This window comes from Oryzias melastigma, linkage group LG9, assembly GCF_002922805.2.
Source record: "Oryzias melastigma strain HK-1 linkage group LG9, ASM292280v2, whole genome shotgun sequence".
Taxonomy (NCBI): Eukaryota; Metazoa; Chordata; class Actinopteri; order Beloniformes; family Adrianichthyidae; genus Oryzias; species Oryzias melastigma.
The window spans coordinates 24,623,388-24,637,463 of NC_050520.1; the positions used below are offsets into that span (position 1 = coordinate 24,623,388).

The window sequence follows — 14,076 nt, forward strand, 5'->3', positions numbered from 1 at the left end:
CTCCTGAAAAGAGAAATAGCAGTTTTATTTTAATTCTAATGCACACACCACTTGTCGGTTTGGTTAAGGCAGTGGTCTGCAACCTGGAGCTCTGGAGTCCCATATAGCTCTTTTACTCCTCAATTTTGGCTTTCTGGTTAAAGAAAAATATTTTTTTTTTGTTTAAAAAATAACTGTAAAGTTAAAAATAAAAAAGCATTAAAGTAAAAAAAATCGATATGGCATATTTTTGTGATTTTTGTGCACCATGTATTAAAGAAAATCAATTTGAGGCCACAAACAGAATTAATGTACATTGAATTATCAGGGAGATTTTTTATTTTTGTAAAAATCTGAGGATTTGAAGTGTGCCCTATGGTTTGAAAAATATGGTAAGAGCAGTGGCGGACATAGCAATTTGGGGGGCCCTAGGCGAACAATAATAAGATGGGGCCCTCTGAAGTGGTTGTATTGTGTGATGGCCGCCGCCATCACAGGACCATCAGGGCAGTAAATGCATCACACACCATATTTATATTTCTATTGTGGTTTAAGTTTATTAATATATTTGTTTTTTTTGAGTTGCTGGCCCCAGAAGACCATGGTGCTTGCTGTTGATACCGCCATCTGCTGGATGAATAAAGTCAGGCCTGACAAACCCAACATGAGCACTTGGCAGCAATCAACTACAACAGCAAGCAGCTGAATGGACTTTACCATGGCCAAGAGTGGGGGATTATATTCATATTTGTATAGATAAATATCATTTGCTTTATTTTCTAGTTATTGTCATTAATTACTTAAAGGCAACTTTATGTTAGATTTAGTTAACACTTTAACAGATTTAGTAGTTGTTTTGGAATATTGTTTGTAGTTAGAGTTTGTCCTTTTCAGTTCCCCCTTGTGTTTCTTCAGTGGATTGATCACCCACTATATATGTTCCCTTGTCTCTGTTTAAGTTAGGTCAGTTTTCAGTCTGTTCATGTTACTTTGCTAACTTATGTTGCCTTTTGCCTGAGTTCCCTTATTGTTTAGTTGACCTCTTTTAAGGGCCCAGTGTATTATTTAAATCTTTTTTTGAAAAGAAAATTAAATTTCAAACTTTTTTGATATATTTTGCATTCTGTCCTGCTTTTTGGCTGCTTGGTCCACCACATATTGATTATTTATTTTTTTCAAATAAAAGTAAAACATAAGTAACTTTATTTTCCTTAAATTGTCATGTTTTACTAAAGAAGGTATAAGACACTAAAATACTTGAATAATGGAGCAAAACAAAACCCTTTGGAGTGGTGCCAAAAAAAAGTTTATAAAATTTTCTTAGAATGACAATTTTCTGGCCTTCTTTTTGTTTTTTCTATTTTTTTCTCATTCTTTCATTTCTTAATGAGTTCATCTGATTCTGTTCTTGTTAATGTTTTGTCTTTCTTCTTACACTTTTGGAAACGTAGCAACTCATGTTTCCTTTATTCTTGATTTTTTTCCTTTTTTCACAGTTCTTTAATCACAGTTTTTTCTTTAATTTCTATTCAAACTCTTGGAACAGTCAATTTCTGTTGTCTAACTTGCTGCTGGTGGAATAATATTCCATATCTGCAGATTTACAGGGGAGGTTCAAACATCTTCACAAGTGGTCTTATGCCAATTCAGTGATTTTTTTTCCTTTTATTATGAGAGAGTCAAATGATGATGACGGTGAAAGTTATTTTATAAATATTTATAAATATTTAAAGTCTTCAACTTGGGCCCCCAGGCGGTCGCCTACCTTTTCCTAATGGTAAGTCTGCCCCTAAGAGTTGCTTATTTAGCTCTGATATTTTTTTTAGTTAGACTTACAGATTTCTGCATGAAAAGTACCACAAAATATGATTTAAACGTGTTTTTAAAACAACTGCTGACATTACAATACCTACAACTACATTTGCTGCATTGAAATAATTCTTTGTGGATCCAGATGTGTTTAATTATGAAAGAAAGTAATTTGATCCTCTGTCAAAAGCTATAAAGTATTTACCAATTTGAATAAAAGGCTATTTAGCTTTATATTTATGTTTTATTCATACCAAATAATGAATAGTTCTTTATATTTTTAGTAACATAAACACTAATCTTATTTTTTTAAAGAGGGAAGTGAGACTTTGTGGCTTCTACTGGGTTGTGGTCAGTGAGAACTCGACCCAAGTGGTTCTTTAGGTCTTGCAGGTTGCAGACCCCTTGGTTCTGGTCTTAAATGCGGTTTGAGCAAACCTTAAGCTGATGATCTTTGGCACCGGTTTTTGCTGCTCTTTCACTGCCAGCCAGGTCCACAAGACTCAGCTTTCCCGTGCTGACGCTGCCATTTGTGAGATTTCTGCTCTCCACCATGATGACAATAATGAGATGGGAGCGGGAACTCTCCACGTTCATCTCTTGTGAAAAATACACATCTTCAGTTAGAAACGTTTAAGTTTGCCTCAAACAATGTTACCTATCTATCTGATTTTTATGGTGACCTCTTCCTCTTCCTGCAGCTCACTCATATTCAACAGAATGATACATGTAACTGCTGCACTTTACAATTAACAGGATCAGTCCAAACCATTTAGCATGACCTTGTTTAAACTGGGTGACTTTGCTCAGCACGCAGGACTCACTGGTGGCAGCAATGTGCCGGTTGGCACAGGCCTGTTGGAACAAAGCGTAGAGCTCCTGGGCACTGGAAGCCTCCTTTGTCTCTGCTCCTTGAGCGAACACAACTCCCTTTCTGGTCCTTTTGATCTCCACTCGTCTGGTCTGGCTGCTGGGCTGAGTCTGTGCCTGGGCCTCAGCGGCTTGGCTAACAAAGAGGTCCTGCAGCCGGTCATTGTACAGCTCCAGCATATAGGCTGAAACCTGGTGTGAGAAGAGGAAAAGCAGACATTTCTGTCTCCTGAGTTCCCTTTCTCGTACAGTCTTAGAGATTTTAATTGACTACCTTAAACTCAAACTTAGAGCTGTTCTCCCGAGTGATATCAAATATGGCATTAAAAGATCTGGGCATGATGCCGGGGTTTCTCTGATCCTTGTCCCCCACCATTGTGAAGGTTTTTCCAGAACCCGTCTGCCCATAAGCAAAGATGCAAACATTGTAGCCATCGATGACCGACTGGATCAGCCTGCAGTTGACAGTACATCTATTTTAATGTTATCTCTACATATATTGTCATTTGACTTTAACAGGGATGATCTGCTGACCTGCTGGTGTCTTGAAACACCTCTTCCTGGGAAGCCTCAGCACCAAACACCTTGTCAAACTGAAATTCTCTCAGGCCACGAGGCGTTTCCACAGAGACAGAGTAATCGTCGACTTTCCCGACTACAGTAGCCCCGCCCTGCCCTGCCTCGTTTCTGTTCATTGGGCGAAGTCGACAAAATACTCTAATTTTACCTGAAGGGGAAATATATCAAGTATATCATTCTCAAATACACAAACATGCTGTGTGCTGCAAAATATCCCTTTTACCTTTCATGTCTTCAACCATGTTGTAATATTTTTTCCTCAACGTTCTTTCCAAAGTGTAGTTCTCCACTATTTTCCGTTTTTCTTCTTTTTCTTGTTTTAGCTTCAGACATAAAAGCAGAGTTGTGATGGTTTGACTGATTTTCATTTTTAGTCTTAAAACAGTTTGGTGGTTGACACTGACCTGATTCTGCAACAGAAGAAGCTGCTGTCCAATATTTTTCACTCCATCGGTGCCTTGTCCCAGGATGTCCTCCAGATCTAAGGTTTCACAATCTGATGAGAAAATATTAACCGAGGATGTAAATGATAGATCAGATGAACTTTCTAAATCTAAAAGTTGCATAAAATACATGATACATGATGTAGACACTTTCTAATTTACTGTTCATTTCAGTCAAAGAACACAAAACCATACCAATAAATGCATAATTACCATTTGTCACAGGACTGTCTCCTGATTTAATGCAATCTAAAGCAATTTTGTAGACTTCAAACTCCTTCACTGCCTCGTGCAGAAAAGAGAGACGAGACTCACATGTGTCAGACCTGAAAATAAGAGAAATTACAATTTGTCAGTACTTTTGAAATCGTAAAAAGGCTCTTACAATGGAAAGATTAAAAAAAATTCAAAATAAAAAGATGACATAAGAAGATAACATGCTTAAGCTTGAAAACTGCGATGTATATCGCCTCAGTCTTTCCTGTCAGTGCTGACTTCTTCATCGTTGTTCTCCAGTTTTTCTCTGGCTGCCACTAGAGCAACCCGGTTTTCCTCTATCATTCTGTCCAGATGATCTCTGCTTTCTGTCACTACACTGCAGACGGCATGAGCCTATGAAGAAATGGTACGACTGCTTGAAATCATCAGAGGAAGACATAGAGATTGCGTCCACTCCTCTGTGTGTGTGTTTAGCACCTTGTGAATGACAGCGGGCAGTAAGACACTGCAGGGTGGAGGCGGGACAGGAGGGATGGGGGTCTTGTCTGCCTCCAGCAGGTCAGAAATCTCCTTTTCTCTTTGATGAAGGCTCTCCTTCAGGTCCTCCAGGCGAGCATTGGCTCCCTCTAGAGGCTGCTCAGAGTCACTGCAATTCTGATTTAGGTTAGAAAATATTTGGCTCTTTATTTCAGGCTATTGTAAAAAGTCATACATTGCTTCCAGATAGTAAATGTTCCTTAGTTTTGCTGTTTAGATGTTTGCTTTGGCAACTGTGTCCAACCCACCAAGGCTTGTTGTTGATCTGCAGCTCCTTTGTTCTCAAAGCCTTCATCTTCCTCTGTGGTTTCCTGCTGTGATACCACTAACATTTCTTGAACCTTTCCTATTTCTTCTCTTGCTATCTTTAGCTCCTGCAGCACTGATATAAAGTGGCATTAGAAACACGAGGTCATGATTTTCATAAAATAGCAAATGTGGCTAAACTCACTGGAGGTCTGGTGGCAGTGCAGGGTGTCCAACTTGCTGGAGAACAACCCCAGCATTTTACTCTAAAATTAAAGTAGATGTTAAGTTGTTAAACTCTTTATGACTTAATTATTCTGCTCAAAAATGACCACAAGGGTGCGCTCCACTTCAGAAAATGGGACACAGAGCTGACTGACCTTTTCATTTTGCCACTGCTGGGCCTCCTCTTTACTCCTACTCCTCTCAGCCCTCTGCGCCTCAAGCAGCTGCCCAATCTGTGCTGTCAAAGTCTGCAAGAAGAAAAATAAAGTGCATCACATGAAAGCTGGAGGGGAAATTGCCAAATAAAAAAGCACAGAGAGCTGACTGTGAAACCAAAAGACTAGAGAAGGACTGACCTCCACTTTCCTCTCCCAGTCATAGTTCTTCTTCTCCATCTTCTCCTGGTAGACGCTCAGGATTCTTCGCAGAGTGTTTAGCTTGTTGTGATAGTGAGATTTAACCCTCTGCAGAACCAGCTACTGAAAGCACACACAGTTTGAAAAAGTAGCTTTTATGTATGTTGCAGAAAGACACCTGTGCACGTCTTTTTACCTGAGTCTCTCGCGTTTGGAACTGAAAGTTATCTTCCTGTTCTTGGATCGTTTCCAGGTGCTTCTTTTCCATTGCTGCCATGTCTTCAGCTATCTGTTTTTGTGAGGGTTCGTCATAGAGATAATAACAAATAGTTGAAGACTAGCACCACAAGGATGACCACATACATGCCTCTGAGGCATTAGCAGCAGGGCAACCATGTGAGCAGAGACAACACTCTTATGTTTGAGTAAATTCTTTCCGAACTACAGGAAAAATGTATTTTTAAAAGCAGGATTTCATAATATAAAACAGGAAAAAGGGGCAGAGAAAACAACATTTTACCTCAGCAATGCAGAGTTGAGCGGACTCATAAGGGATGTAGATCCTCTCCGCTCTCGTTACCTGATCATCACTACCAGGCAACTGAGAAATGGATGAGCCTAAATGAAGATAACAAGCAGCCGACAAACATTTATCACTGAAAATCCTTATGATAATCCTCTCAGGTTTGTCATTACACCGTTACAACTCACCTGTATTAGTGAGTCGCTTTAATGTAGTCCTATGTTACTCAAACATTTTGCCATATTTTTACTCCATTACATCTAGCTCCAACAGATTTCTCACAGCAGCAGAAAGCTTTTATTTTAAACCTTTAAAACTAAACACTTAGAAAAATTGTCAATTTTCTTGTTAATTAGTCTTGTTATCAACTAATTAATCTATTTCTGGAAAGCTTTCTAATCTGTACCATATGTTCTTGAAGAAGATTGATTCCAATATGGAGTTTTTAATAAATAAATCCACAATTTAGAGAGATGTGACCTAGCAAATTATTTTTGATAGTTATTGACTTATATAATCACTCAACCTTCATTTGTTAACTATTATCACATCACCTTTACTAAAATTGAAACTGGACATCTCCTACAGCCATGAAATATCTTTTTTTGTTAGATATTTCATGGTGATCTCAAGCACCTCGGTTGACCTCTTGTCCGGTGGGTTTTCCCCGTTCAGCACTTATCCAGCGTTTGAACGCAGACCACTTCGTCATCCACGGAGTTTTGTGATAAACGGACGCTTGAACAATGAAACAAATGTTGATGAGCAGCTAAAGTCATTAAAAAAGAAAACAAATCCCTCCTTGGAGCTAAACTGTGCACCAGTCTAATTTAGCTTTGTATGAAATATTGCACTGAGTCCATGATCTGTTTTAGGATCACCCATTGGCTGGAGATGACTTCATCTGACATTAAGTGAAAGAAAGTTCATAAGAAGTAAAATGTCAAGAACAGTGGCTCAAATGTAGATTACCTCAACCTTTATTTTGAAAGAAAGGAACTCACTCTAATGCAACGACTGGAAATTAAATAGAAAAATGCTGCCAACAATTATATCAGATCAAATCAAACTTTATTTATTGAGCACTTTTCTGACAAAAGTAGCTCAAAGTGCTTCACATAAAAGTATTTTCTAAAATTAAAAATCAAAAAGCAAGAAAAAACATTAAGCATATAGGTCTACAATCTTCCCTAAATATACTCACACAACATAGTAAAGTATAAAATGTGACACTGACAACATGTTAGATATAAATCAAGCTTGATACATCAATGACCCCGTATTCATATTAAAACAAACATCTAAAATGAATAAAATACATAAACATGAAAACAGATATTAATAACCAAATAAATAATAATGAAAGGGAATAAAAAAGATTAATTCAAAGAAGTAAAACAGAAGTAACACACAAAAAAGTAAATATCAAATAAGTTCCTAAATTCCAGCTAGAAGCCAGATAGACAGGTTGGTCCTTTAAAAACATGAAGAGTCTCTGTGGTCCTGAGGCTCTCTGGGAGGCTGTTCCAGAGGCGAGGTCAGTAAAACCTGAATGAAGCCTCACTCGTTTTTTTATTTTAATAATTATAATTATTTCAAAGGGAAAGTGCACTTCAAAAGCATGCCTGCAATGTGCCAGAATTAGCCCAAAGTCCACTGACAGGTGCTAAAAATGTTCAACCTAAAAACCTCGAAAGCCTTTATAAAATATTAAAAGGAACTTTAAAATCAATCCTGAAATGCGCATGGAGCGAAATTAATAATATTAATAAAAAATAACAGATTTATCATGTTTTATCGGTCATTTCAATTCTCTTAATTTATGCATTTCAGTTTATAATATATTAATCAGGGCAGTTGGACAAAATTAAAATAAAAAATAAAGAAAATATAATAAAGTCTCACTCCAGTCACTTTTTGATTTATTTTAAAAGCGTTCCTAGTGGTTTCTTAATAATGATTTAGCCATTTTTCGCCAAAATTAAAAAAAAATCTGCATCATTTTCTAGGATTTTGTTTCTGCAGAAATGCAATTTTAAACTTAATATTCTTTATAGATGCCTTTACATCATCAGAAAAATGCCACAAGAACATGCTGAAAACACCAAAAATCTGATTTTCATTGGAGTGGGTTTTTAATAAAGGTCTTTAGTAATTACTTATGTTTTTTTTTTTTACATGGGTCATAAATAATCATCGCATGGATACATTCTTGAGTAAAACAAAACACACATTTTAGTGCAACAGTTTAGATTTTATTATTTTTCAACCATATTTTACATTTTTGTGGAGTGATTGAGTGAATCTTAAACCCAACAGTATTATTTTAATAATTGACAAATGAGTTTGTCCCTGTTTATTTCCCTTATTAGCTATAGCTCAATCAGGATCATCTAAAATTCCGACTTCTTTCCACCAAATGACCTTATTCAGAGATTTCATCACCGTTTTTTCACTCATTCCCTCCCTCCCCCTCATCCCCCTCCATGTTTCCTCACACTGGAATGTGGGTGTGCCGTCATGCTGTTACTTTCCTCCCAGAAACACCTTTTAGTAGAAAACAGAAATCACGTCAGGATTCACTGAGAAATGAAATGCAATGTGAAAAACAAACAAACAAAAAAGATGCTTATCTGCTGCCTTAGTTTGATAAGAAGGAAGAACTGAAAGGCAGAAAACAAGTAAAAGCTGCAGGAGTCCACTGGTCTGACCTGTTGTGTTGTCTTCACGCTGGTCGAACATGTTGTGTCTTCTCGGACAGGGCCTCTTGTCCTTCAGCTCAGGTACACTGCCAGGTAACTCTTCCGTCGCCTGCGCTGATGCTGGAATGTGAGCAGTCTGCAAGGAGACCAAAGAGTCCTCGGGGCGGGAAGACCCGACCGTCGTCTCCCATGCAACTGAGACAGAAAACAAAATTCAAATGAACCTCAGGAATCCTGTAAAATATGAAATATACAGTATAGCTAGTCTACACTATAAATAATAGGCTGTTATCATCTCTTTAAAGCTTTGGGGCTCTATTTCTTAATTTCAATAAGTAAACAGAAAATTGGTAAATCAAATAATCAACCAAAACTTTATTTCTACAATTAAAAAATCCCTGTAAAATTGTAAAATATGAATCTTCAAAGTTAAAAAAAAAAAAAAAAACTGGTATCTGAATGTCTTTTTTAAATAAAATGTATTTATTTTGCTACAAAACTTGCAAATATAATTGAATTTTAAAAATACAAATAACCCAGAATGTTAAATATTAATTAATATTTTGAATATATTTAGTTTTCTAAGGTCAATACCATTAATTTTGTGTGGAAAATTATTATAATTGTCAAAAATCAATCCACTAAAGACAATCATCATGTAATATACACCACTGAAAAAAATGAATTACATTTTACTATAATGTGGTCAGTTTGAAATGTGGCTGATATATTTTATTTTATTTTAGAAATGTTTTACCTATTTAGTAAGTTATAAACATTTTTAGCTAATATTGTATACAAATAATTAACTGTATCATATAGAGGCAAGCTCGATGCATTTCTTTAGTTACATTTAAAAACAACAAGACTCATTCTTCAACTCAAAGAAAATTTCTGGTATCTTTTAAATATTAAAATGGGAGTGACCCTGTCTTTAAACTCAAACTCTGTTTAAAAACAACAGACTGTCTATAAACTGGAGGAATTCCAAGAACTCCCAATAAACGTAAACCCAATGCAAAGGTCAAGTCAAACTTTAGACCTTTACCCAGGTGTTAGTGATTTAATCAGAATAGAAAAGAACTGCATTAAGCTTTGCTTTTTGAAAAGGTGCTGGAACATGAGTGTGTATTGTTGCATATACATTTACTTACATCAATGTTTAGATTTTTTTATCACCTTACTTTCATTTTTCTTTTAAAAATATAAAACCACTATGTTATCAGTGATTTATATATAAACTAGCTTACATTGTTATGTTAATCTTTTTTGCATAAATATATACAGTCGCCACTGACACTACAATAAAGCTATTTGAAATGTAATGGCAACATTTGAACTTATGCCAAAGGATGGTTACAACTCTATTTTCAACTCTTTCTCATTTTAAATGTTCAACTTCAAAAATGGCTGAAAATTATCACCAATCTCAGTATTTGTTTTATTGAAGTAAAGTTTAGATTTTGGCTTGGTGAACTTCTACTATTTTTTACTAGCTGGTTCTGCTGAAATGCAAACATTTATCATCATTGCAGAAAGTTTAGTTTGTCATTCATGATGATCTTTACCTTGATGATGACATATCTCTGCAGATGTTTGGGGATTTTAAAGCAGGGAATGCAAAGATGTAACCATGACAACAACACTTTTCCAATTAGATAAATTGCATGATGCATTGATTTTTTTCAGAATTAGGAATTAATTAAATACTCACTAGAACTGAAACAAAGTGAAGATAAATAACAAAAAAGGTTTGACTTTCATCTACAAACTCCTCAAATGTCAATCTTTTGCTGGACTCGTGATCTCTTACTGGAGTGAATGTGCTTTTCATTAGATATGGTCATATTTTGTCTCAAACTGTTCATTCATATGCACTAATATCCAACTAAAGATGCAGGAAAACTGTCCACCTAAATTATCGTTTTGTCAATAAAAATGCATTTATGCATTAGATTGCCCAAAACTGGAATTTCAAGGAGCATTTTTTTAAGATGAATGGAAAAAAAACAACCGGGATTTGCATCCTGCAGTCTTATGTGGTTTTATGTCTTCCTTTGCTGGCGTTTGGGTCTGGTTCCTGTGGATCTGGGTGCCGTTCGCGTCCAGATTTCTAACCAGACTTTGCCAGGATCTGTGTGTGATGTTCCATCTTACTGCTGCACAGCAGAAGCATCCAAGCAGATGAAATATTTAAACCTTGGCTAACTCCACTCGCCTTATGAAACATCCTTTTTTTTAGACATAGCATATAATAAAGCACACGATCAGAAGTCAGGTGCGTGGTGATGCCAATCATTTCTTATCCCACTTACTCTGCTTGCCCGCCGGCGCCACTGAGTGACGCCTCCCGACTTTCTTTCCCAAGAATGTCAGTGAATAAGATCCACCGGTGGCTGCAGAGGAGTTAACATACATGGTGTGTGTTTGCCGTCACCGGTGACCTTGCGTTGGGTAACTCAGAATGTGTAGCAGCGTTGGTTTAACATCTGAAAAGAAAAGCACCTTGAATCATTTCGAATCCTACAAATATGAGTTTAATATGCAACTGGATATCACAGTTGAATCCACACTCCAGCCCTTGATCAACTCTATAAGTATGTGCAGATGTTCAGAAAGCTCACACAGCATATTAACTTTGGAAGTGCAATCTCTCTGTCATCCTCTCCGAGATATGAAAAGCTGTCAACAAAGACAAGAAAAAAAAAAAAGAAAATCCTACTTTCATTTTTTTATATAACTTGACTAGGATCAGCACATTTTGAGCCCCCAAAATATCTTCATGTAGCTTCTATACTGAACTTTTACATATAAAAGAATCGAAATAATCACAAATTATGTTTTCTTTCAGCAAATACAAATGCAAAAAAGTGTGACTACCTTGCAGATGCAGTCCCTTCATGCAGGTCAGTCAGGTTTGAGCGCTGCTATGTGGATCAGGAGGGAGTTGATCCTGATCACTAAGGGGAACCAAACTCAAACAGTCGTTAAATATTAAACCGGCATAGATGGAGTTTCTCAAAGAGATGCTCCAAACAGTCCTCATGTTTCCTGTTTGAAGAGATAAAAATGTAACAGGAGGCTGAGCCACACTAACAGAGCCATTCTGCTCTTTGATTTTTCTTTTTGTTTTATTATTATGTTAAATTAAGACATTTGAAGCTCATCTTAGATCTTAGAAGTGCCAGGAAACTGATTGTGATAAAGAGAACAGAAGCACAGTTCAAATTTCTTCTATTCAGGTTAAATTACACAACCAGTGTCACAGTTACTGTTGCCTTTGTGTCTCATAGCTCTGTCACTGTTGTTCTTGGCTAAACTCACCTGTGAGGTTTTTTTTTTTTCATGTAGGCTCATTTTAGAGCATTTGGGCCACAGCTTGAACATCTGCCTAACATGCCTTAGTGAGAAATAAATCCACCCATGATGCCACTTTAATGAAAAGCTTTTCCTGCCCTTCCCCTTTCTCCGGTCCAAACTCCTTTAGCCGCCTCCCGCTTGAATGTTTCAAGTGTCGTAGAAGGCGACTTAAATGAAGAGAAATTTATGTTAGCATTTCAGTAAAAGTTGAGTTTCTTTCAGGGTAAATACAGGTGTAAACATGTGAGGTTTCATTAGTTTTGCATGATTACTAAGTCTGACTGTGTTAAAAAATGTCATGAAGCAAAAAGCATCCTTAAACTGGCTGCTAATCCTCCAGACTTTGTGGATAGACGTGCGATGACGGGGCAGCTTAACACACCTCAAAATGCACCACATTGTCACCTGAAAACGAGCAAACCAGACATTCTATCAACTCTGTGAATGATTGTGTTTAAAGTCGTCTCTAATAGTATTTTTGCTTGAGGGGAATTATCAGCGAGTGCTATACTTCACTGTGTTAAAGCAAACAAAACCACAATTAAATCAAAGTATGTAAGGCTTGAGGGAAACGCGGTGTTCACACACACCACAGAGTCCTTACTTTTTAGGAATGTGGTGTGACCGCAGATGAATGAAGGAAAACTTTTTGTTCACACAGGTTCATTTGTTATGTACAAAAGATATTCTTTTTATAACATTCTATCAATTATTAGAAGTTTTAAACACTCTGATTTCATTGAAAATTTTCCCATTAAATGTCTAATTTGACTTCCAAATTAAAGAACATTTATGAAAAAACTACAAGGATCTTTAAAAAAAGTGGAAGGATTGTGCTTTGGATATTGTTTCCCATTTTGTTTTAGTTCTTGCTCTTTTTTTTTTTTTTGCCTGTCAATCTTACCTGGTTTCATTTGCTAATCCCAGCTGCACTAATTGTAAGAATTCCCCTTATTTTAAGTGTCTGATTTCTGTTCGTTGGTTTGCTTTGTTACCCCGTTGGGTGATGGGTTTGTTGCTCTGAGATATCAAGTTTTAAGTTCCTGTCATCAAGCCTGGTCGGCACTTTGGATCCTTCACCTCCAGTTTATGACAAGAAGTGATTTAAAAAATGCGATTCAATCTAAATTTAGGTGTTTTAAAGAATACATATTTGGATTGTGTCATGATTCAGTGCTTCAGTTTTGTCATGTTCGGTTCCCTGTCAGTCCCACTATGTTCAGGTTAATCATCCAAAGCTGACTTCATTTAGTTAATCAACCTCAGTGTATTTAAGTGTCTGGTTTTCAGTTTCTCATTGTCAGGTCATCTGCTCTGTTCCTCTACATCACTGGTTTGTTAGCCTGGTTTTGTCATGTTTAAGTTGATTTAGTAAATGTTTATGTTTCTGCCAACAAGTCTTGTCTCCTGTAGTTGGGTCCTTCATTCACCATCCCTGACAGATTGTATGGAACTTAAAGGATGCTTTACCTGCATTCTTTTCTCTGGTTCATATAGAAGCAATAAATGGGTTTATTTTTAGAGACTGTTAACCATTGTACTTTTTTTGTTTTACTATGGAACTACTGCTAGAACTTGTTTAACTTTGTACCATTTTAAGATACTGAAAGTATCTGAGATGCAAAAAAACAAACTGGGGTATCCTTAAAAATGTGGAGTTCTTTGAGATATTAGACTTAAAAACACGGAACAAACATCTACATTAAAACAGTATAAAGTATACTACAAAACGAGATTTAAGGAGCAACTAAAAATAAAAGATAAGTAAATAGCATGGTTGAACTTTTAATTTGAGTTTTTGAAGAACAGGATACAACACTCAAATATTCCACAATATCATATAAATGCTCACAAAAGAAAAAGAAACACAACACGCACATTGGATCTTACAGCCAGGAGCTCGACAAATGTAGGCCTGTGAATCCAAACTTTTTTTTTTAAATACTCATTAACATAAACATGTTCTGTGATTGCATCTCGAATTAGCATCTATAACTTTTACAAAAATAACATTAACAATATCCTGGTCCTTTCCAAATGCGTTGTTCCACAAAGACATACCAGTTATTTTCCATGAGATCACGTTTTTGAGGAGAGATTAAGTCCTGGCGCTGGAACAGCACATGTGTTTTGGGAGTTTAAGCTGTGAAGCCTGCCTCAGATCTCCTGGAGGAGCTTCAGCGCTCCTATGCGCGTAATGGATGGAGCTCCGCCGTGCGCGCCGTGCG

General features: G+C 36.6%; 2 protein-coding genes and 1 long non-coding RNA gene across 4 annotated transcripts in view; all 3 read right to left on the minus strand.

Annotated features, from left to right (window-relative positions):
• Window positions 1-3,387, minus strand: part of si:dkey-96l17.6 (kinesin-like protein KIN-14I) — a 6,464-nt gene extending 3,077 nt beyond the window's left edge. Inside the window, exons 1-3 of the mRNA XM_036213622.1 lie at window positions 2,933-3,387; window positions 2,613-2,850; window positions 2,227-2,387 (exon numbers count right to left, since the gene is read on the minus strand). Of these exons, the coding sequence (XP_036069515.1) occupies window positions 2,227-2,387; window positions 2,613-2,850; window positions 2,933-3,034 (501 nt within the window). The 5' untranslated portion in view covers window positions 3,035-3,387. The remainder of the gene's footprint in view (window positions 1-2,226; window positions 2,388-2,612; window positions 2,851-2,932) is intronic.
• Window positions 3,388-4,151: 764 nt separating this feature from the next.
• On the minus strand, window positions 4,152-5,964 carry LOC112148058. The gene is made up of 8 exons (XM_024274845.2): window positions 5,784-5,964; window positions 5,460-5,552; window positions 5,264-5,383; window positions 5,063-5,155; window positions 4,888-4,948; window positions 4,685-4,818; window positions 4,377-4,553; window positions 4,152-4,292 (listed from the first exon to the last, which is right to left on the minus strand). The coding sequence occupies exons 2-8, from the start codon at window positions 5,538-5,540 to the stop codon at window positions 4,152-4,154; spliced, it is 807 nt and encodes a 268-aa protein (XP_024130613.1). The 5' UTR covers window positions 5,541-5,552; window positions 5,784-5,964.
• A 1,986-nt stretch (window positions 5,965-7,950) lies between these two features.
• LOC112148156 lies at window positions 7,951-14,070 on the minus strand. 2 transcript variants are annotated; one of them, XR_004948449.1, is made up of 5 exons: window positions 13,910-14,070; window positions 11,369-11,448; window positions 10,804-10,977; window positions 8,498-8,683; window positions 7,951-8,333 (listed from the first exon to the last, which is right to left on the minus strand). It is a non-coding gene; the product is annotated as an uncharacterized LOC112148156 (long non-coding RNA). The 2 variants fall into 2 exon arrangements; XR_002919587.2 differs by having other exon boundaries at window positions 12,753-13,922.
• Window positions 14,071-14,076: the final 6 nt, after the last annotated feature.

Coding starts and splice junctions, on each gene's coding strand:
- LOC112148058 (XM_024274845.2), bottom strand. CDS start 5,540: ATGGCAGCAATGGAAAAGAAGCACCTGGAAACGATCCAAGAACAGGAA. Junction 5,384..5,459: donor TCCAAACGCGAGAGACTCAG/GTAAAAAGACGT, acceptor TGCTTTCAGTAG/CTGGTTCTGCAGAGGGTTAA. Junction 5,156..5,263: donor ACTGGGAGAGGAAAGTGGAG/GTCAGTCCTTCT, acceptor TTCTTCTTGCAG/ACTTTGACAGCACAGATTGG.